The sequence below is a fragment of the Marmota monax genome, unplaced genomic scaffold (genome assembly GCF_021218885.2).
Source record: "Marmota monax isolate L192 unplaced genomic scaffold, Marmota_monax_Labrador192_F-V1.1 WCK01_AAM20220418_F8-fsc00001, whole genome shotgun sequence".
In the NCBI taxonomy this organism is placed as follows: domain Eukaryota; kingdom Metazoa; phylum Chordata; class Mammalia; order Rodentia; family Sciuridae; genus Marmota; species Marmota monax.
In genome coordinates, this window is record NW_026693777.1 from 44,355,442 (window position 1) to 44,377,973 (window position 22,532).

The 22,532-nt window shown below is 34.4% G+C and overlaps 1 protein-coding gene across 4 annotated transcripts in view; it reads right to left on the minus strand.

Annotated features, from left to right (window-relative positions):
- Positions 1-22,532, minus strand: part of Tmem87a (transmembrane protein 87A) — a 60,779-nt gene that overhangs the window by 19,909 nt on the left and 18,338 nt on the right. The window contains exons 7-14 of one of the 4 annotated variants that reach the window (XM_058584717.1): positions 17,950-18,067; positions 9,502-9,563; positions 8,579-8,762; positions 7,260-7,359; positions 5,246-5,339; positions 3,240-3,312; positions 1,389-1,493; positions 400-458 (exon numbers count right to left, since the gene is read on the minus strand). In XM_058584717.1, the coding sequence (XP_058440700.1) occupies positions 400-458; positions 1,389-1,493; positions 3,240-3,312; positions 5,246-5,339; positions 7,260-7,359; positions 8,579-8,762; positions 9,502-9,563; positions 17,950-18,067 (795 nt within the window). Of the gene's footprint in view, positions 1-399; positions 459-1,388; positions 1,494-3,239; positions 3,313-3,889; positions 3,966-5,245; positions 5,340-7,259; positions 7,360-8,578; positions 8,763-9,501; positions 9,580-17,949; positions 18,068-22,532 lie in introns of those variants that run through there. The other 3 variants (XM_058584716.1, XR_006855368.2, XM_046460821.2) reach the window with 3 other exon arrangements.

Genomic DNA, 22,532 nt, shown 5'->3' on the forward strand with positions numbered 1-22,532 from the left:
TTTTAAAAATGTGGGGAAAAAATCCTATTGGCTACAGACTTTGTGCTCAGATCTTAAAGACAGGGCTTCTACTCAAATCAGTACTATTCACACATACTTAAAATTCAGCAAATTGGACCTCTGGTTTGAAATTTTTAATTAAGGTAAGCCTGGATTATGACAGGCTGTGGTTATCACTTAAAACATTCTCTCCCACCACAAGGATAATCAAATACACCAAATAAAAACAACTATCATACAATGGCACCATGAGAGCACAGAATTTTAGGAAGAGAAAAGTGAAGACCTCACCCTAATTTCTTATATGGTGCTTACCTTACAAGAACTTTGTCATTGTCATCAACATCATCATCATGCGTAAAACAGTACCCTATTTACAAATGCGTACTTATAACTTACCGATTGACAAGTCACTATCCTGAACTTCATGGTTGTCCAGATGATAAACACAATAGATGCTAACATAAAATAAAAAAACCTGATAAGAGCAGGTCAATGATGATTTTCACCCCCAATTAAAATTCCACACATCCACTAATTTCCAATACAATGCAATCACTTTCTATCAGTTATTTTCATAAATATATTCAATATTAATTTACTGAACATCTACCATAAGCAAGGTCCATGATACATACTCTTGTCAACACTTTCTGCATTTAAAGAAAGTTTTGTGATAATTTTGTTTACTATCTGACTACTTCAGTAACTCTCAGAATTAGCACAGAAGCATTGGAAATATGGCTTTTTCCATATCAATATTTTATTTTCTTTCTTTCATTTTTAGTAAAATGAGCTAACTTTTCATAGGCTGGTTACATGAGCAAAAAACAGTTGATAAAATGACTGCAATACAAACAGAAGAATTAGTTCCAATCGAGGACAAACCTCACACTATTCCTGGTAAAAGGGCTAAAAAGTAAGTCAGCAAATTAGCCTAGTTTGGTTACAGTCTACCTAATGTCTGCATTTTATGTACACTTAGCAAAATATGTAAAGTACCAAAAGAGCAATGTACCCTAATCTAAAATTCTATACCATTTACTAAAATCAAATAAACAGATGGTAATATCTTTTAAAAACAATCCAAATGCTGTTTGAAGTTAACTTGTTTCAAGGAAAAAATGCCTGAGAGAGAGAGAATGGAAGTAGGAAAGGGACATGGTAAGAAGTAAAATTATATTAAGTTGATTTTCAGCTAGTAATCTTTTTTGTTTTTTTAAACCAATAGATGCTTTTGAGAATTTGACAAGGGCTAAGAACTTTTTCCTCAAATTAAATGCACAAAACTTCTATGCCTACTTATGACCTCTCAGATTAAGAATCTCTGCTGTGAAAGGATCACAAGATCACACATTTAAACAACAGGAAGAAAGTCCCAGACTTACCTGCCACTGCCAAGATAAGCGTGTTGGTGAAATGTCGATACAGAGAGAGCTTTACGATGTTCCTCCGAAGTTTTAATAACTTCATTGTTTGAGTCAGGCTAATAAATATGTGTTTGCAGGTCAAGGAATTAAAACATTCAGGAAAAAAAACAAAACAGTAATCTTGCAAAATAACCCTTAGGTTTCTTGGACAATCTGGGGTTATAGCAATAGTTATATGAGTCTCAGAAGCCTAAACAGTCTTATTTTCACTTAATCTCACAAGCATACTAAACCTTACCAAGATAATAAGTCATCATTTTCACAGAAGAAAAGATAAAATAAGAATCAAGATAAAATAAGAATGCAAAATATAAAAGAAAAAGAGAAAATATATTTAAAAAAGAAAGAAAAAGAGATGGGAACAAGTTTTTTAGGAAAACAAATTTTAAAAGATGAAAAAAGAAATAAACAAAGAGTGGTAAGAGAAAGAGGCAAGGGACAAGGAGTTAACACCATCTTCACTCTTCAAGACTGGAAACCATTCTCAACTGGCCTGACTAATCCACTCTAGGATCATAATTTATGCTCCTGCCTACAACCTTCCATAGTTCTACACTTGGTCCCTTTCTGCCATCTACTGGAACCTGCAATCATTTGCCAGCACTACCATAAATTAAGAGGACCCCACAACTGTCTGAGAATCCCAGGCAATCAGGCTCCCAAAACAATCACTCTCCATTCCCAAGTGGAACTGCTAGAGAAAGACAGGAGACATGACAACTATGGATGATGGATATCCACTCCCATGTCAATTTTCAGAATGAGAAGCAAATCTAAAAATAAGGGAGCTGGAGTTTGCTCTACCCTTTATCAGAGCCAAGGCTGTTAATGAGCCACTGTGTTATCTTATTGCATAGTCCAATCCCACCTACCTCTCTACTCCTCTCAATACTCACAGGGGTTCACAAAACACAAAGGGAAAGATACTGATCTAGAAAAGTTTTGGTCATCTGCACCCAGAACACTTCAATTGCAAACATTTTGCTATATCAAAATCCACTCAAATTCACAAAATTACAATTTTGTTCACATTCTGCTTTGCATAATAGTCACAATCAAGACAATGATATTGGCAATCACACATAGGTCCAAATCTATAAAAGCCAAATAAATTCAAAATAATCCAGAAAAGTCCAAAAACCTGAGTCCTTCACTCTATTGAAGGCCAATACCCTAATGAACAAATATTTAATTTTAAGGAGCAGGAAAAAAAAATTAAAACAGAAACTTGTTTACTGCTGCTGACTTTGCATGTAAATGATATCAATATTTATTCTGAAGGGTGAAAGTCTTCAGACAATCCCAAGTCAACTTTTGAATGAGGAAAAAAAAAACAGTCATCCTGTACAAGTGGAAACTTGCTAAACCTGCTTAAGTTTCAGAAGAATGAAACCACCTGATTAGTTCCTGAAACCACATTTTATGGATCAAACTCTTTTTGTTTCAAAGCATTTAATAATTGCTAGAGGTTAAAAGAAGGAACAGCACCAGAGTAGCCAGTGATTCTAACACCAAAGTGAGGTGAGCAAATAACAAATCCAAAATCAAGGTGAAATGCTTGTTTAAAAAAGAAAAGCCAGAAGCTATTATTTTGTGTGCAGTCCACAGTTGCCCACTTTTATGATTGTAAAAAATTAAACAAACAAACAAACTGCTTACCTGAACCTTCAGGTTGTTAAGACTTAAAATACATTATATCCCAGGTTAAGGAGAAATTAATAAAACTGGTAAACTCTTTGCAGAAAGATTAATAGAAACCCATCTCCAAAGGGAGAAAATGGACCTCCATCAAACAAGCCAATGAGAAGGATATCCACCAGCACAGGGCAGTGTCTAGGAAAGCCAAGGGGATAAAGGCCAAGGAAGCAAGATCAGTCTGGGCCTGCAGACAAAGAACAAGAGGTAGTGAAAAACAGATGGCTAAAGAGGCACAGAGAAGAAACCAGCATATGATTCTGCATTAATATAATCTGGAATGACTTTGCTTTTCAGCTAAAAGAAAATAAAAAGGACTAACACATGGCATCTAACCATTCTTTCCTTCTTTCAAACCTTCACACAGAACATACAACCATATCAGTGTTTCACACAAACTGTCAATTACAATTTCAATAAAATGAAATTGTTGCTAACTACCATAGAAGTAACTACCACAGAGTTCCCAACACATTAATATCCATGTAAGAGGTGTCAACACCAAAAAACTTCTAGTACTTATAACCTCCATCACATCTGATTTCCTATAATTGTGATTTCTACTAACGTCTTAAAAAGCCTTCTCATATTTCAAATTAATGTGAAATATACAAAAAAAATTATTGATTTCCAAAATTGTTTTAATGAAGTGTTACAAACAAATTATCTGTCCCCAAAAGGATGCTACTAGTTTCCACCAATTGATATCCAAAATCCTTTTTATATAATCCTAACAACCCAATCACCAGGACGTTATTGAAAGGATATCCATAAAATAATACAGGCATCAATTGCTGAGAGGGCCAGGCTTACTATCAGAGCCAAGGAATAAGAAAAATACTATAGCAGCAGCAGAAGAAAGAAAACGAAATTGACAGAGGGTTAAAGTTGCTAAAAGTCTAAGGAAATTGTGTAGAGGACAGTGAGGTTTGAAAAACAAATTTGCAATCACAAAGTGTTATGTTTAAGGAGAAACTTATTGTAAAACCTAATGAGTCCAGTTTTATTGAGGACAAAGCCAAGTTTATAGAATTTACCACCTTAAATTTAATAAGTTTTTATAGAATCTGATTTTTAAACAAGTAAGAAGATAATTAGGGCTGGGGTTGCGGCTCAGCAGTAGAGTGCTCGCCTAGCATGTGAGAGGCCCTGGATTCGATCCTCAGTACCACATGAAAATAAATAAATAAAAATGAAGGTTTTGTGTCCAACTACAACTAAAAAATAAATATTAAAAAAAAAGAAGATAATTGGAAAATCACAGGGAGGCCAATTTTTTTTCCCCACATTACTCCATCTCTAATATAACTTTCTTTATTTTTGCCACTGGGGATTGAATACAGGGCACTACGTACATGTCAAACAAGTGTTCTAACACTGAACTACATCCTCAATCCTCTAACATAAATTTATTTTTCTTTTCTTTTCTTTTTTAATTTGTAACAAATTTCTTTATCACTCAGATCTCAGAGCTTTGGTTTTCTTTCTTGGCAAAAGGAATACTTAATAATTCATAAAGATGGTGTGAAACTTAATTAGTTCCATTTTAAGGAAATCTTTAAAATTGCTGGGTAAGCAAAGAGTACTGCTATTTAAACCAGTAAGTACATGATTCCAATGGTTGCTACTTATTCAAGAATGGGAGACGAATGTCCAGGAAAAGGAACTAAAGAATTGCCAATGTGGGGACAGGGGGAAAGCATTCATTCTGGGTCATACATTAAATTTATAAAGCTCTAATAGATAGATTTTAAAAAAAAATACAGGTTGAGCATCACTCATCCAAAATTCCCAAACCTTTAACCCTCAAAAAGTTTCAGATTTTAGAATATTTTGGAATTCTGATTTTTGCAATATTTTGAGAGTTGCTCAACCAGTAAAGTTTAGGCAAATATTCTAAAATACGAAGAACTCTAAAGTCCAAAACCTTCTGGTCTCAAATATTTCAGATAGAAGATATTAAACCTATATACATTTTGAAAATCAGAAATACATACATTTTAAAAATCAGAGCCCATAAGTAAGAAAAGCAAAGAACCCACAGACACTTCCAATTCCCCCTCAAGACCAAAATGACGTAAGTGAACTGACCACAAAAATTCAGAGTAAGCAATACTGACCCCTGTAACTCTGAGGACCCCTTCCATGCCAGAAAACAAAAGATAGAGGGCTCCTGCTACTACAACCTTGTGAAGAGTGACTCCAAGGCGAGGCCTACAAAGGAAGCAAAGGAAGAGTTGAGTACACACAGACACACCTTAACACAAGCAAAGTCAGAGGAACTTATGTTAATTAGCACAGGCTAACAATCTAGTGATAAGCAACACACATCTGATTCACCTGAGAGAAAAATTCATAAGAACAAACTGACCTTAAAGCAAGATAGGGAAAAGTAGAACTTAAGATCCTGTCTCTAGTTACTATATTTGAGAAAAAATTTTATTATAGAGAATTTTGAAAAATATTCAAAAGCAGTAAAATAAATCCCTATAGAACTGTGGTTGCAGCTCAGAAGTAGAGCACTTACCTAGCATCTCATTTCCCACTCTTCCTATTATCTTGAAGCAAATCCTGGATACCATATCTTTTTGTGCATTTCAGTATGTGTTAACACTTTTAAAAAAACATAACTACAGTACTATTAGCAAATCTAAAAATGTTTTTCAACAATTTCTTAGTATCATCAAATACCCTATTATCTACCTTTAATTAAACAAGTAATGTATTTGCAAGCTCAAAATCCAACAAAAGCTGGAGGATACAGCACTTGCCTCAGCATGCCTCAGGCCCTGGATGAGATGCCTAGCACAGCAAAACAAAAAAACTCCCAACAAAATACAAAAAGTCTTTTGAAAAATTCTGTATAAAGATAGAAAGCCTTAAATACTTAATAAAAATCCTACTGAATCAGAATTTAGCATTTTAACAAGATTACCAGGTAATCACTAATGTTTAAGATGCACTTGCTTAAATCACATCTGTCAAAGCCTTGTATATTTTTTGTTACACACTAGGAAAACATTAAGGGGAGGGAAATTTTCCTACTGGTATATCTCAGAAACCTTGAATATTTCCTGGCATACAGCAGAAGTTATTAAATCCCCATTCCTCTAATCCTGCTTAAGGCTGAACTCTTTCAAATAATTACTACATATAGCTAACTCCAGTTCTTTCTAGAACTCCCACCAATTGGGCTTTTGTCCCTACAACTTCACCAACACTGTTCTTGTCAAGATCATTAGCACCTCCATGGAATTAAAGACAAAGGTTAATTCTCAATCCTCCTACTTGACCTGAGGGAATTTGATACAATTAATAACCCTCCTCAGAACAGTCTTCAGTTTGCTTCCCAATGTCAATTCCCTCCTGCCACTTGACTGGACCAAAACAGTTGGCATCATCCTTGGTTCCTCTTCTCTTTTACATCACAAATCTGATTCACTAGGAAACTCCACTGGCTCTACCTTCAAAATATACAGAATCTAATCACATCTCAGCATCTCTTCCCTTGGGTCCACATCTAGCTCCCTTACCTCCTTGATGTCTCTGCTTAAATGTCACAAGGTGAAGCATTCCTTGAATTCTATTTACAACCCTAAGCTTGAGCTCCTGCCTAGCACGCCCTGTCCCCTTTCTCTGCTCCATAGCACTTTTCACTGACTAAAATTATTTAACTCATTTATTTCAATTTTGTATGTGCCCCCTTTCTCAACAAATCTTCTGTTTTCAGGACCTAGAACAATGCCTAGTAGTATAGAAGGTGCTCAATAAAAAAAATTTTTAAATAAAAGTAATTTTTAGACAGTTACAGCAAGAATGTTCTTCTCAACAACAGCAACAACAAAAAGTCTGACTTGCAAAAAATTTTTGGAAGAGTAAAGTCACTGTTAAGTTTTTTCCAAGTTTGGTATTTCAGAATTACTTGTTACACTGCAGGTTTTTTCTGCAGCTGCACTTGAAGCAGTGAAATGAAATAGTAATATTTTCCCAACGCTTACAATGTTCCAAAATTTCAGATATCTTTTCTTATTTCAGAATTATTTCTTTCAGAACTACTATATGGGGAACCTGCAACAGTATTTTATTTTAGTCATCATTTTAATTTGCTCTTTCATACAGGAAATTACTACTTACTTGACTATGCCATATCCCAGACTGACTATGATGACAAGGGTTCGAGCCAGGGAGCGTTTCACTGCTGAGAGCAACTCTGCAAGGATCAAGGCACCTTGGACTACGATAAAAAAGAAAGCAAGAACTGGCACTATACAAAAGACATAATTCCAATATCAGAATATAAATCACTAACACTCTTCAGAATAAGCACTGATATAAAGTCCTAATAAAAAAGAAAACCTCTTCCACAATTTTTAAAAGCATTCAAGCTGTTATCTCTTAAATCTTACTCACATGTGCTCAACTCATCTCCCACCCAACTTCACTAAAATCTTAACAGAATAGCTCACCCTACATGGACAATTTGTACATGTTTGTAGTATCAAGGATATTTCTTCTCCATTTTTTAAAATAGTAAAATATAGCTATACATAGAAAAGTACAAAACATACACGCACACACATGCATGTGTCTGATTTTCAACTTTGCACCCACTACTTTAAGCCCTTTCAAAGATCTAATTAGAATATCTTGCAACAATAATTATTAACAATCAAATGTCCTGATGGAAGAACTGAAAGCTACAGAAGCTATCTCAATAAACTTCAGTACAAAGCAATCTCTTGATATAACCAGTTCACCTTAATAAAATAAAAGCAACTTCCTATTTTCTTGGTACCCCTACATTTTATCAATTCTTGGATGCAATTTTCCTCCATATTTTTTAAGATATTTGAAATCAAATGTATCCTACTATCAATGGCAGCTTACTGGCATCCTTAAATTGGTACTGTTTCTTTCTTTTTAATTTTTTTTAGTTGTAGATGAACAATACCTTTATTTTGTTTATTGATTTTTATGTGGTGCTGAGAATCAGATCCAGTGCCTACACATGCTAGACAAGTGCTCTCCCACTGAGCTACAACCCCAGCCCTACTTTCTTTTTTGATGTATATAATAATGGTGCCTTAGGGTTGGGATATAGCTCAGTGGTAGGGCACTTGCTAGTGTGTATGAGGCCCCAGGTTTGATCACCAGCACCACAAAGAACAACAATGGTGCCTTATATATCAATTGCAATTAAGATTTAATGGTGTTAATAATCATTCCCAAAATGGCAACTATTTTGTGAATATATTTCAATAAAAGTATCCTTATATCACTAATCCCTTAAGTTACAAGATCAAAAAGAAAAGTCACAATCATAGTGATTCTGCTTAAATTATTCTAATAATTACCTAATTGTAAAAGTAGACCTATTTAATTATTCCTGACCTTAGGAAAATTTTTATACATTTCACCAATCACTCAAACTGGTAAATTTTTTTATTACATACCAGACTCTCCTTTGTATCGAATATTCTGAAATTCTGCATAGAAGACAGCTTTCTCAAGCATTCCCAAAAAGATGACAGCGCCAATCCAAAACTGAATTCTCAGGAGATCTCTCCAGTAGCAGGCAGACCATGCCAGCCACAGAACACCAAACAGGACATAGACAATACACATCACCATGAAGAACTGTCATCCAATTGGGTAAGAGATGAAAAAGAGAATTAGGGCTAAGAGCTACGCATTTTATAAGTCTTAACGAACTACAAAAATATACATATCCTACATTCTATTTGGAAAAAAAATGATTTTTTTTTGGAGTGTAATGCTAAAAAAGTTGAAGAATTATCTCCTCTTGATCAGAGTCAGAGTATACAAGGACTCATCCTTAAGGGTGACTGCTCTCTTTTAGCTCACAATCCAAACTTATATAAATGAGAAGAACACTGAAGAGATCACAAAACACAAAATGGGAAAACTATTAAAGGGAAAGAAGAAGAGAGCAATCAGGTAGCCATGTGCCTATAAACACATACAAAATGAATAGGAGAAACCTTCATTACTTAGTTACTTTGAGTGGACTCAGAAACTATAGGGTTGTATCATTGTACAACTATAGGGTTGTAGGGTTGTTGCCCTACTTTAGATCCTAGAGAGACTATGAAATGTAACACAATCTATGAAACACTTTTCAAGTCTCAAATCTGAAAGTCATTAACCTCTTCATTTTACAGGTTAAAAAAATGAGGCCCTCAGGGTATAATAACTCTCCCAAAGTAACAGTCTAATAAAGTTAAGTACAGAACATCAAAAAACATTTTCTAAGCTGCACAGGAAAAATTAAAAAAAAAAATACTGCCACAAAACGTGGACAATTTTTCAAGCTAAACTCATCTAATACTGAACTTAAAAATATAAATTCACTTACAATCATCAATGGATAATCTTCAAGCGTGAGATATTCATAGGGACCCTTCACTTCAACAGTCACTGCCAAAACACAGTCCTCAAAATTAATTTAATGGATTCAGAAATTAGACTTTTGTTTAATATTGTCTAATATTTGACAAAATGAATGACAATTTTACCAGGTCATTTACTTTTAACCACTTCAATTCTTACGAATATTGCATTACATTTGTACAGCATTTTGAAATTCATTAAGTATTCTCATCATTCATCCTATATCCTACACAGGTTTCCAAAATCCATGCTCCAGTCTGATGAGGGATGAGTATGGACTCATATCCCATAAAGACTAGACTGAATTATATTTCCTCCAGAAAGTCTTCTCCAAGTGGGCTATCTAGAACTATTCCTCATCTCCTCTAAATTCCAGATACACTTCATATGTATATTTCTCACAATCTATCACTAAAATTTTTTACAGGGCTTCCTTTTTTTATTCTATCACCTTTATCTTCTGTATCTGCTTATTTATACTTTCCTACCACTTTTTTTTAACTGACTTCAATTTTATATAATCTTGTTGTTTTAGTGTATTATTTAGAGAATGAAAGTATTTTTTAAAACCTACAAATTCAAATTAACTCTTACAAATAATGTACCTGCCGACAAAATAAAGTGAAAACAATCCAGTTTCCTAATCATGTATCTAGAATCCTGACACCAAAAAAAAAAGAATTGGACTTTCTTAAAGCTTAGTAGTTAACATTTTTAAAAACTTTTGCCAATAATTAAAGTGCAACAACATGAATCTGAAAGACAGTCTTACTGAAGCAAACTTATTGAGTATTATAAGACTGCCTATAACTGATAAAACTAATTTTTTAAGATGTACTATTTTTTTAAGATTAACTATAATTGATTAAAAAAAGGGTAAAATCTAGGTATGACTGGTAAATAAAAATCTGATTTTTCTAAAATATTATTACCTCTAGACAAGCAATACCTGCCCATCTGATCAAAATTTCCTATTAGCTTTTTTTCAGACTAAAAGGATATACCATTATTGAAAGTAAACCAGATCCAATACTTGGGGGGGGTGAGGGGATACCACAAGATCAATTATAAAACTTCCAAACCAGAATTGTTAATAACTCTATACCTTTTCCTAATTTAATAAAAGAACAAACAAAATAATTAGTGAATATTTGTGTCACATTCTTTGTTTATTCTATGCCAGAGGTCAACAAAATACAGCACAGAGATCAATTTTAGCCATCTACTTCTTCTGTAAATACAATTTAATTGTAACATAGTCACATCCACTCATTTATGTATCATCTACAGCTGCCTCTGCACCACCACAGTTGGCATAGTTGCAACAGAGAAAACACTTATTATCTGACCCTTTAAGAAAAAGTTAGGTAAAATAAAGAAAACAAAATAAAAAGAACAGAAAATATTGCTAACCACTGGTCTATGTTAAAATATATGCTTATGGACCACTCACTATGTGCTACAGGCTTATGAGAAATAGCAGATAGAAAGATAAGATGTTTTCTGTCATCTAATGGATTATCATCTAGCAAGGGAAAGGGATTTAGAAAGCAACACAGAGAACCATACCTCTGAGCCAGAGCCAGAAGGATGAGTATTTTCCATGATAAAGTAAAAAGCCTTCCAGATAGAGGAAATAAGCTATGCACAGTAGCAGAAGCCTGCAATCACAATGACTTGGGAGGCTAAAGTAGGAAGATCACAAGTTCGAAGTCAGCCTCAGCAACTTAGCAAGACCCTTAGCAACTCAGTGTGATCCTGTCTCCAAATAAAAAGGACTGATGATGTTGCTTAGTGGTTAAGCACTCCTGGCCTTAATCCCCAATACTCACTTCCACAAAAAAAAAAAAAGAGAAACAGAAAAACTGTTGTGAAAATGTGGGCTGTATATTTAAAGGGCATATAGCCTTAAACATACATAGTACCATACAATAGCATTAATATAAGTTAAGAAAAAGTAAACTTGGGGAAATTATAATTTTTCAAATGTTACTGGAAAATGTGGACACTTTACAGGCAATGGGGAGTAATCAAAGGTGGTTTTTAACTTCTTTTAAATATATATTTTTTAGCTGTGGATGAACACAATACCTTTATTTTATTTATTTATTTATTCTTATGTGGTAGCAACGATCGAACCCAGTACCTCAAACACGTTAGGCAAGTTATCTACCACCAAGCTAAAACCCCAGCCCCATCAAAAGTTTTAAAAGAAAGAAGAGATAAAGAAACTGTTTTAGAGAGATAATTCTAGGACTTTCAGATGGTAAAGTCCTGTATTCATTTACCTTCTGAGCTCCTAACAACCAATGGATAAAACATAAAGGAGAAAACAAAAAGGGTATAAGTTCAAGGACTGGGGTTGTGGCTCAGCGGGGGACGCTCACCTAGTACGTGCAGGGCGCTGGGTTCGATCTTCAGCACCACATAGAAATGAATAAATGAAATAAAGGTATTGTGTCAACTACAATTAAAAAAGTATTTTTTTAAAAAAGGGCACAAGTTCAAAAATAAACAGGGACTGGGTTGTGGCTGGGTGGTAGAGCGCTTGCCTAGCATATGTGAGGCCCTAGATTCGATTCTCAGCACCACATATAAATAAGTAAAATAAAGGACCACGGACAAAAATATATACATATGTATTTTTTTTAAAGTATGCTTAAAAGAAAATAAACATTTCCAAGAATGAAAACTGAACAGAAACACAGAACAGTGCAGAAGGCTGAATCCCCGACCATGTGGGATCCTGGGCCCAAAACCAAGCTCTGGCAGCATTTCCTATAAATCACTGAAACTAGTAGGATTCAAAGAAAAAGAATAGAAACCAGAGTCGGGTTTGATGCATGAAGGCAACTCAAGTGGGAATGAAAGAGGGCCTCCTTTCCATCCTTTTCAAAGAAAGAAGGTTGAAAATGAATGCCAGCAACTTCTCCTTGAGACTATTATCCATTAGAAAGTCATGGGCCTAGGAAGCCTGAAGGATACACATAAAATTATGGGTCCAGAAATCATACCCAACCACCTGCTGGTTTGCCTAAATTTGCTAAATCCCTTATCACTATAAGGCACAATAACACTCATTTCTGAATTGGGAATTAAGCATTAAACACAAAAATCATAAAAGCTTAAAAGTAAATAAAAGATAAAAGCAATTAATGAAATAAACAAAAAAATGGTTGGGAAAATTGACAAAATCCAAAGCTGATTTATTATGATAAAAACAAAACAAAATTCTAAGAAGACTTAACAAGTTAAAAAGAGAAAACAAAAGCAATATTAAGGATTTTTTAAAAGCTAGATATAGATTTTTGTAAATACCATCAATAACTTCATCCACAACTTAAAAATCTTCTATGAAGTACAATTCCTCAAAAAAAAAGTTCAAAGAAAAATAGAAAAACTAAAGTAAAACATTTATTATTATTATTATAGAAAATTTATGAATAGTTTAAAATATATCTGGGGAGAACAAAACGTCAAAGCAGAATCACTGGTCAGGTCTACCAGACATTCAAGGAATGGGTAATCTTACCCTTACAAAAACTGCTCCACAGAATATAGAAATAGGGGACATTCTCCAATTCATTGTGTAAGGCTACAATAACATGGATGCCAAAAACCAGTGGAAGACAGTATGAGAAAAGGAAAGTATAGGCCAATCTTACTTTGAACACAAACAACAAACTTAATAAAAATACTAGCAAACAGAACCAAATAATGTTTTTGTATATGTATGAGAGGGCACAAAGGCATGTGTACCAAGACCAAGGAGTGGCATCCCAGAAATTTAAAAATTATCTAAAATTAGAAACCAGTTAATATATCACATTAAAATATTAAATGAGAGCCAGGGTGGTTGCACATGCTTATAATCCCAGCAGCTCAGGAGGCTGAGGCAGGAGGATCTTGAGTTCAAAGTCAGCCTCAGCAATAATAAGACACTGAGCAAAACTCAGTGAGACTCTGTCTATAAACAAAATACAAATAGGATGAGGATGTGGCTCAGTGGTCGAATACCCTTGAGTTCAATCACTGGTATCAAAAACTAAACTAAACTAAAATATTAAAGAGAAAGCCTATTTATATCATCATACTATTTGATAAAATTGAGTATTCCTTCTTAGTAGGTCTGGGAATTTCATTCAGTGGTAGAGTGCTTGTCTAGCATGTGCAAGGCCCTGGGTTCAATCCCCAGCACTGAAAGAAAAAAAAAAAGAGGAGAGAGAAAAATACTACTAAACTTGGGGGGAAAAAATCCTTAACCAAATAAAAGAGTATTTTGAAAAATCTATAGTCAGCATTGTACTTAAGGGTGAAATCTGCCAACATTGCCAGTAAAGTTAGAAGCAAGATAAAGAAGACTGCCATCATTGATTCTATTCCATATTCTACTTAAGAAAGCAAGGTAAGTTCCTACTATCTCTAGTTTTTCTAGTGTTTTGAACATGAAAATGTGCTGTATTTTGTCAGATGCCTTTTCTGCATCTATTGAGATGATCATATGATTCTTGTTTTTAAGTCTACTAATATGATAAATTATGTTTACTGATTTCCGTATGTTGAACCAACCCTGCATTCCTGGGATGAATCCCACCTGATTGTGGTATACTATCTTTTTAATGTTTTTGTATGGCACTTGCCAGAATTTTATTGAGAATTTTTCATTTATGTTCATCAGGGATGGTCTGAAGTTTTCTTTCCTTGAAATTTCTTTGTCTGGTTTTGGTATCAGGGTGATATTAGCCTCATAGAATGAGTTTAGATGTGTTCTCTCCTTTTCTATTTCATGAAATACTTTGAGGGGTATTGGTGTTAATTTTTCTTTGAAAGTCTTATAGAACTCGGCTGAGAATACATCTGATCCTGGGCTTTTCTTGGTTTGTAGGGTTTTGATGTTGTTTTCTGTTTCGTTACTTGAAATTGATCTGTTTAAATCATGTATGACCTCCTCATTCAGTTTGGGTAGGTCATATGTCTCTAGAAATTTGTCAATGTCTTTGATATTTTCTATTTTATTAGAGTATAAATTTTCAAAATAGTTTCTAATTATCTTCTGTATTTCAGATGTGTCTGTTGTGATATTTCCTTCTTCATCTTGTATTTCAGTAATTTGAATTATCTCTGATTTTCTCTTCATTAGCATGGCCAGGGGTTTATCTATTTTATTTATTTTTTCAAAGAACCAACTTTTTTGTTTTGTCAATTTTTTCAATTGTTTCTCTTGTTTCGATTTCATTAATTTCAGCTCTCATTTTAATTATTTTCTGTCTTCTGCTTTTGGTGTTGATTTGTTGTTCTTTTTCTAGGGCTTTGAGATGTAGTGTTAGGTCATTTATTTGTTGACTTTTTATTCTTTTAATGAATGTACTCAATGCAATAAACTTTCCACTTAGTACTGCCTTCATAGTGTCCCAGAGATTTTGATGTTACATCAATGAACAAATATCCTTTCTTCTCAGAAGCACATGGCTCCTTCTCAAAAACAGACCATATCTTATGCCACAAAGCATAATATGTTCATTGATGGATGAAATATTCTATATATGTCTGTTAAGTCTAAATTATTGATTGTATTATTTAGTTCTACAGTTTCCTTATTTAGTTTTTGTTTGGAAGATCTGTCCAGTAGTGAGAGAGGTGTGTTAAAGTAATCCAGTATTATTGTATTGTGGTCTATTTATATGCTAAACCCAAGGCCATTCTAAATGGAGAAAAATTGAAAGCATTCCTGCTAAAAACTGGAACAAGACAAGAATGTCCTCTTTCACCACTTCTATTCAACATCATCCTTGAAACTTTAACCACAGCAATTACACAAAAGAAAGAAATTAAAGGGATACAAATAGGTAAAGAAGAACTCAAACTATCACTATTTGCTGATGACATGATTCTATATCTAGAAGATCCAAAAATTCCACTAGAAAACTTCTAGAACTAATAAATGAATTCAGCAAAGTAGCAGGATATAAAATCAACACCCGTAAATCAAATGCATTCCTATACATCAGTGATGAATCCACTGAAGAGAAATTAGGAAAACTACTCCATTCACAATCACAATAGCCTCAAGTAAATAAATAAATTAATTAAATAATGGGAATCAATGTAACAAAAGAGGTGAAAGACCTCTACAATGAAAACTACAGAACATTAGAGAAAGAAACTGAAGAAAACCTCAGAAGATGGAAAGATCTCCCATGTTCCTGGATAGGCAGAAATAATACAGTCAAAATGGCCACACTACCAAAAGCGTTATACAGATTTAATGCAAATCCTATTAAAATCCCAATGACATTCTTCATAGAAATAGAAAAAGCAGGCCCAAATCTTCATCATGTCAGCCTAGGATCTGACTTCCTTAATAAGACTCCTAAAGCGCAAAAAGATCAAGAATCAATAAATGGGATGGATTCAAATTAAAAAACTTCTTTTTAGCAAAGGAAACAATAACATGAGGAGAGAGCCTACAGATTGGGAGAAAAATCTTTACCACATGCCCCTTCAATAAAGCATTAATCTCTAGGATACATAAAGAACTCAAAAAAACTTAACAAAAAAAACCACAAATAACCCAATCAATAAATGGGCAAAGGAACTAAGGAGACACTTCACAGAAGAATATAAGTGTTCAACATCTCTAGCAATTAGAGAAATGAAAATCAAAATTACTCTAAGATTTCATCTCACTCCTGTCAGAATGGCAATTATCAAGAGTACAGGCAACAATAAATGTTGGCGAGGATGTGGTGAAAAAGGTACACTTATACATTGCTGGGGGGACTGCAAATTGGTGCAACCACTATGCAAAGCAGTATGGAGATTCCTCAGAAAACTGGGAATGAAACCACCATTTGACCCAGCTATCTCATTCCTTGGTTTATACCCAAAGGACTTAAAATCAGCATACTATAGTGACGCAGCTATACCAAGTTTATAGAGCTCAGTCCACAATAGCTAGACTATGGAACCAACCTAGGTTTCCCTCAATAGATGAACGGAAAAATAAAATTGGTATATATACTCAATGGAGTATAATTCAGCTTTAGAGAAGAGTGAAATTATGGCATATGCTAGTAAATGGTTGGAGTTGGATAATATCATGCTAAGCAAAATAAGCCAATCTCATAAAACCAAAGGCTGAAGGTTTTCTCTAATATGCAGATGCTAATTCACAATAAGAGGGGGGGTGGCACTAGGTAAGAACAGCATTACTTTAGATTAGGTAGAGGGAAGTGGAGGAGATGTGGGGATAGGAAAGATAGTAGAATAAAACAGACATCATTACAATATATATATATGACTACATGACCAACATGATTCTGCAACATGTACACTCAGAAAATGAGAAATTATATCCCATCTATGTATGATATATTAAAGTGCAAAAAAGCATTCTACTGTCATGTACAAGTAATTAAACCAAATTTTTTAAAAAGCAAGGTAAGGGCTGGGATTATGGCTCAGCAGTAGAGCGCTTGCCTAGCATGTATAAGGCCCTGGGTTCGATCCTCAGCACCACATTAAAATAAATAAATAAAGATTGTGTCCAACTACAAAACAAAACAAAACAAAAAATCAAGCTAAGAAAGAAAGCTACAAAATAAAAGAAAATATGAAACAGACACCAAGAAAGTACAATCAGTTAGGAAGGTATTGACAAACTCCAGGCAAGAGGCAACGACTGCACTGACAAAAAACAACAGAAAGAACACTTAAGAAAAATTCTTGAGGTGGGGTTGGGGTTGTGGTTCAGTGGTAGTGTGGTCACCTAGCGCATGAGAGTCGCTGGGTTCGACTCTCAGCACCACATAAAAATAAATAAATAAATAAAATAAAGATATTGTATCCAACTACAACTAAAAAAAATTTTTTTTAAGTACATGTATGAAAGAAAATTTAAAAAATAATTCTTCAGGAACTGAAAAATAACCAAGGTTAATTAAAATTTTAAATTTTGACTTGGTAACCAAGTTTTGACAATTCTGGTTCAGAACCCTGAGAACATTTATACTAATTAAAAATTAGTTGTAGCTCAGTGGCAGAGCACCTGCCTTACACATGTGAGGCACTGGGTTCTATCCTCAGCACCACATAAAAGCAAACAAACAAAATAAACAAAATAAAGGCATGCTGTCCATCTACAATTACCAAAAAAAAAAAAAAATTAAAAGAGAATCCAAGGAAAATGAAATCCAGTATCTATAATATCTAAGAAGAAAAGATATGTTAAGTGCCTGTGACTGAATGGTAATACTAAGTGCAAAAACATGTTAATTTTTCTCTTCCACTTTTTTCACTTCACAAGAACTTTCTTACTAAATTATTCCCTTGCTTAAAAATGTTACCCTACTGCCATAAATGACACAAGTAAAAATTAACACAAACTTTTAAAACAGAAATGAATTGAACTTACTGGTGAAAAGATTACTTAGTGAATTTTCTTTCGATAATTCCTTTGAGGATGAAATGCCAATATGTACGATAAAAATGTAAGGTGCATCTTGCCAGGTTTGCAATGGTTCGTGCATTACCTAGAGAGGGAAAAAAGGCATCAAAATTTAGGTCTTAAGAATTACGAGCACAAGTTCGCAATATAATATGAGGTTTTTGCTACAGAATATACCTCAGAAACATGGCAGAGTTCTTAATTTTCATTCATTAAAACAGTAGGTATAACAAATAAAATAAGTCTACAGTACAAACAATAAAGTTTCTGGATTATAAATTACTAAAAGACAGGACACCTTGTATCTTATTATAAACAAAAGTCACATTTAATGTATTTACTTTTTACCATAGAAAATATCAACTAAAAATCACTTAACCATTAAGCCTGGCATGCTAGGATACTAAGTTACGTTTTACACAGTTGTCACAAAATTAAGGAATTTGATGTCAATGAACATGAATAATATACATCAATTCCTGAATCTAATTGCCTTTGCTCAAAGACTTTTCCAAAACTACCAGAATTTCTGACACAGTCTCATACTTCAATAAAAAATTTTATCTTGGGCTAGTCTATATGGGAGGCAAGAGTCATTGCCTGCTGAAGTAAGAGAAGTTAATAGCCTTCAAGTCCTCTGACAAGATTTTGCAGAATTTGTGAGGAAAATTCACAGCTTCAACACCATGGTTAAAGTATGTTCTATTATCCAGAATTACTGACCCTTTCCTGAACTTGTTTATTAGCCAATAAAATTTATTTTGTGTAATAAACTGCTTTGTTATTAATTTTATATATTTTAAAACTACTCTTACAAATTTCAAAAGGTACTGATTAATTGTCTCAGAGTCCAGGATTTAACAAAAGTATGCATTTAACTCTGGAATGTACATATTTTGACCTTGTAAAAATAAAATTTATGGCTGGGATATAGCTCAGTTGGTAGAATGCTTGCCTTGATTACACAAGGTCCTGGGTTCCATCCCTAGCACCACCACCACCACCAAAAAAAAAAAAAAATTTGTTTTAAAAAACATTTATATGCCAAGCACTGTTAGGCATGTAAATGTAACCCTTACTACAAACTAAATCCCCCAAATAATCCTATCAGATAGGTACTATTATCTTCTTTTTACATTTTTTGAGGTAAATTCCACATCATAATTTTAACAATTTTATTATGTATAATTCACACGTAATGTGGTACATGCATGATATTGCACAAACATCACCCCCACGGAATTCTAAAACATATTCAACATCCCAAGAGGAAATCTTTATTCATTAATCAATAATACTCCATCTCTTCTTCTCCCTACCACTTAAAACTACTGGTCTATTTCCTGTCTCTATAGATTCCTCTGTTATGGACATTTCATATATGGAATGAATCACACATTATTTGTCCTTTTGAGCTGACTTCTTTCATTTAACACACTTGTTCAAGGTCCATCTCTGTTGAAACATGTTTAAGTATTTCATTCATTTTTATGGATGAATGATATTTCATGGACATAAAAAATTGTTTTTCATTCCTGCTTGGAGTTCAAGTTTGAGATGGTTCTCAATCTTTACGAAATTCAAGCTTTCATCAAATTTGGCTATTATTTCTTCAACTAGTCTTCTCGTATCTTTCTCTTTTCTCCTTCTCATACTCTCATTATGTGTATGTTGGTATACTTGATGGTGTTCCACAGGTCTTCTAAGCTCTGTTCACTTGTTTTCATTCTTTTCTTTCTGCTCCTCTGATGGACAATTTCAATTGTCCTATCTTCAAGTTCATTCTCTCTTCTGCCTGCTCAAAAATATCCCTCTAGACAATTTTTCATTTCCTTTAATGTACTTTTCAACTTTACATTTCTTATTTTTTTTAATATATTTTTTGTTTTATCTCTATGTCCTCCTGGTTTCTTTTAGTTGTCTGAAAATATGTGAGACAGTTCATTTAAAGTCTTTTGTCTACTGGACAAAGTGGCAGCTTCTTTCCCCTATTAAGCTTCTCTTAGTTATTTTTAATTTTTGAACTTAAAAAAAAGTTCTGTGAAAGTTGGTATGTGAAATTTTTCACCAGCGTAATAGTTGTTTTGGTGGAAGAGTGGAAACCTAAACACCCCTACTTGGTAACCTCAATGACATCATTCTTATGAGCTCCATTTTACTGTGCACAAAACAGAGGCACACAAGAGAATAACTATCCATCCTAAGTCAAAGTATTAATCATGAAGGAGAATTTTGAAATCTAGGACATCTGACCCCAGAGCTTGTCTTTTATCATACCAGCTCAATTACCAATTATCTCCTCCACCTTAAAAGATCGGTCTTAAAAACAGTGCCTTCATGATAGTGCCTCAACACTATAACAACCTTTCAACAATAGGTTCTTTTTCTTTTTCTGGTATTGGGGATTGAACCCAAGAATGCTGTTGAGCTACATCCCCAGTCCTTTTTACTTTTAATTCTGAAGCACAGTCTTGTTAAATTGCTGAGGCTGACTTCAAACTTGTAATCTAATCTATTAGCCTCCTTCTACCAAATAAATTGCTGAGATTACAGGTTTGCACCACTGCATCTGGCTTCAGCAGAACTTTCCACAACCATCAGTAAGGTAAGATAATTAAAGCTGCATGTGGGATTCCAGTTATCATTGCTGGGAGAAAAGCACACTACAAGGGTGGTTTTAATTCCAATACATTCTGTTTTTAATAAAGCACTGGTGGGAATAGCAAAAACAATGCTAAGCAGGAAGTGTGAATCAGGCGGTATAGCGATACCAGACTTCAAACTATACTGCAGAGCAATAGTAACAAAAACAGCATGGTACTGGTACCAAAACAGGCGGGTGGACCAATGGTACAGAATAGAGGACACAGAAACCAATCCACAAAACTACAACTATCTTATATTTGATAAAGGGGCTAAAAGCATGCAATGGAGGAAGGATAGCATCTTCAACAAATGGTGCTGGGAAAACTGGAAATCCATATGCAACAAAATGAAACTGAATCCCTTTCTCTCGCCATGCACAAAAGTGAATTCAAAATGGATCAAGGAGCTTGATATCAAATCAGAGACGCGCCGTCTGATAGAAGAAAAAGTTGGCTACGATCTACATACTGTGGGGTCGGGCTCCAAATTCCTCAATAGGACACCCATAGCACAAAAGTTAATAACTAGAATCAACAAATGGGACTTACTCAAACTAAAAAGTTTTTTCTCAGCAAAAGATACAATAAGAGAGGTAAATAGGGAGCCTACATCCTGGGAACAAATCTTTACTCCTCACACTTCAGATAGAGCCCTAATATCCAGAGTATACAAAGAACTCAAAAAATTAGACAATAAGAGAACAAACAACCCAATCAACAAATGGGCCAAGGACCTGAACAGACACTTCTCAGAGGAGGACATACAATCAATCAACAAGTACATGAAAAAATGCTCAACATCTCTAGCTGTCAGAGAAATGCAAATCAAAACCACCCTAAGATACCATCTCACTCCAGTTAGATTGGCAGCCATTATGAAGTCAAACAACAACAAGTGCTGGCGAGGATGTGGGGAAAAGGGTACACTTGTACATTGCTGGTGGGACTGCAAATTGGTGCGGCCAATTTGGAAAGCAGTATGGAGATTTCTTGGAAAGCTGGGAATGGAGCCACCATTTGACCCAGCTATTCCCCTTCTCGGTCTATTCCCTAAAGACCTAAAAAGAGCATGCTACAGGGACACTGCTACATCGATGTTCATAGCAGCACAATTCACAATAGCAAGACTGTGGAACCAACCTAGATGCCCTTCAATGGATGAATGGATAAAAAAAATGTGGCATTTATACACAATGGAGTATTACTCTGCATTAAAAAATGACAAAATCATAGAATTTACAGGGAAATGGATGGCATTAGAGCAGATTATGCTAAGTGAAGCTAGCCAATCCCTAAAAAACAAATGCCAAATGTCTTCTTTGATATAAGGAGAGTAACTAAGAACAGAGTAGGGTCGAAGAGCATGAGAAGAAGATTAACATTAAACAGGGATGAGAGGTGGGAGGGAAAGGGAGAGAGAAGGGAAAATGCATGGAAATGGAAGGAGACCCTCAGAGTTATACAAAAGTACATACAAGAGGAAGTGAGGGGAAGGGGAAAAATAATATAAGGGGGACAAACGAATGTCAGTAGAGGGGGCAGAGAGAGAAGAGGGGAGGGGAGGGGAGGGCAGGGGAGGGGAGGGGAGGGGAGGGGGGATAGTAGAGGATAGGAAAGGCAGCAGAATACAAATAGACACTAGTATGGCAATATGTAAATCAATGGATGTGTAACTGATGTGATTCTGCAATCTGTATATGGGGTAAAAATGGGAGCTCATAACCCACTTGAATCAAATTGTGAAATATGATATATCAAGAACTATGTAATGTTTTGAACAGCCAACAATAAAAAATTAAAAAAATAATAAAATAAAAAAAAATAAAGCACTGGTGGAATTATAATGATTTCAAACAAAATATACTTTTATCATAAAACTAGCAAGTGCACCCATTGGCATTCACC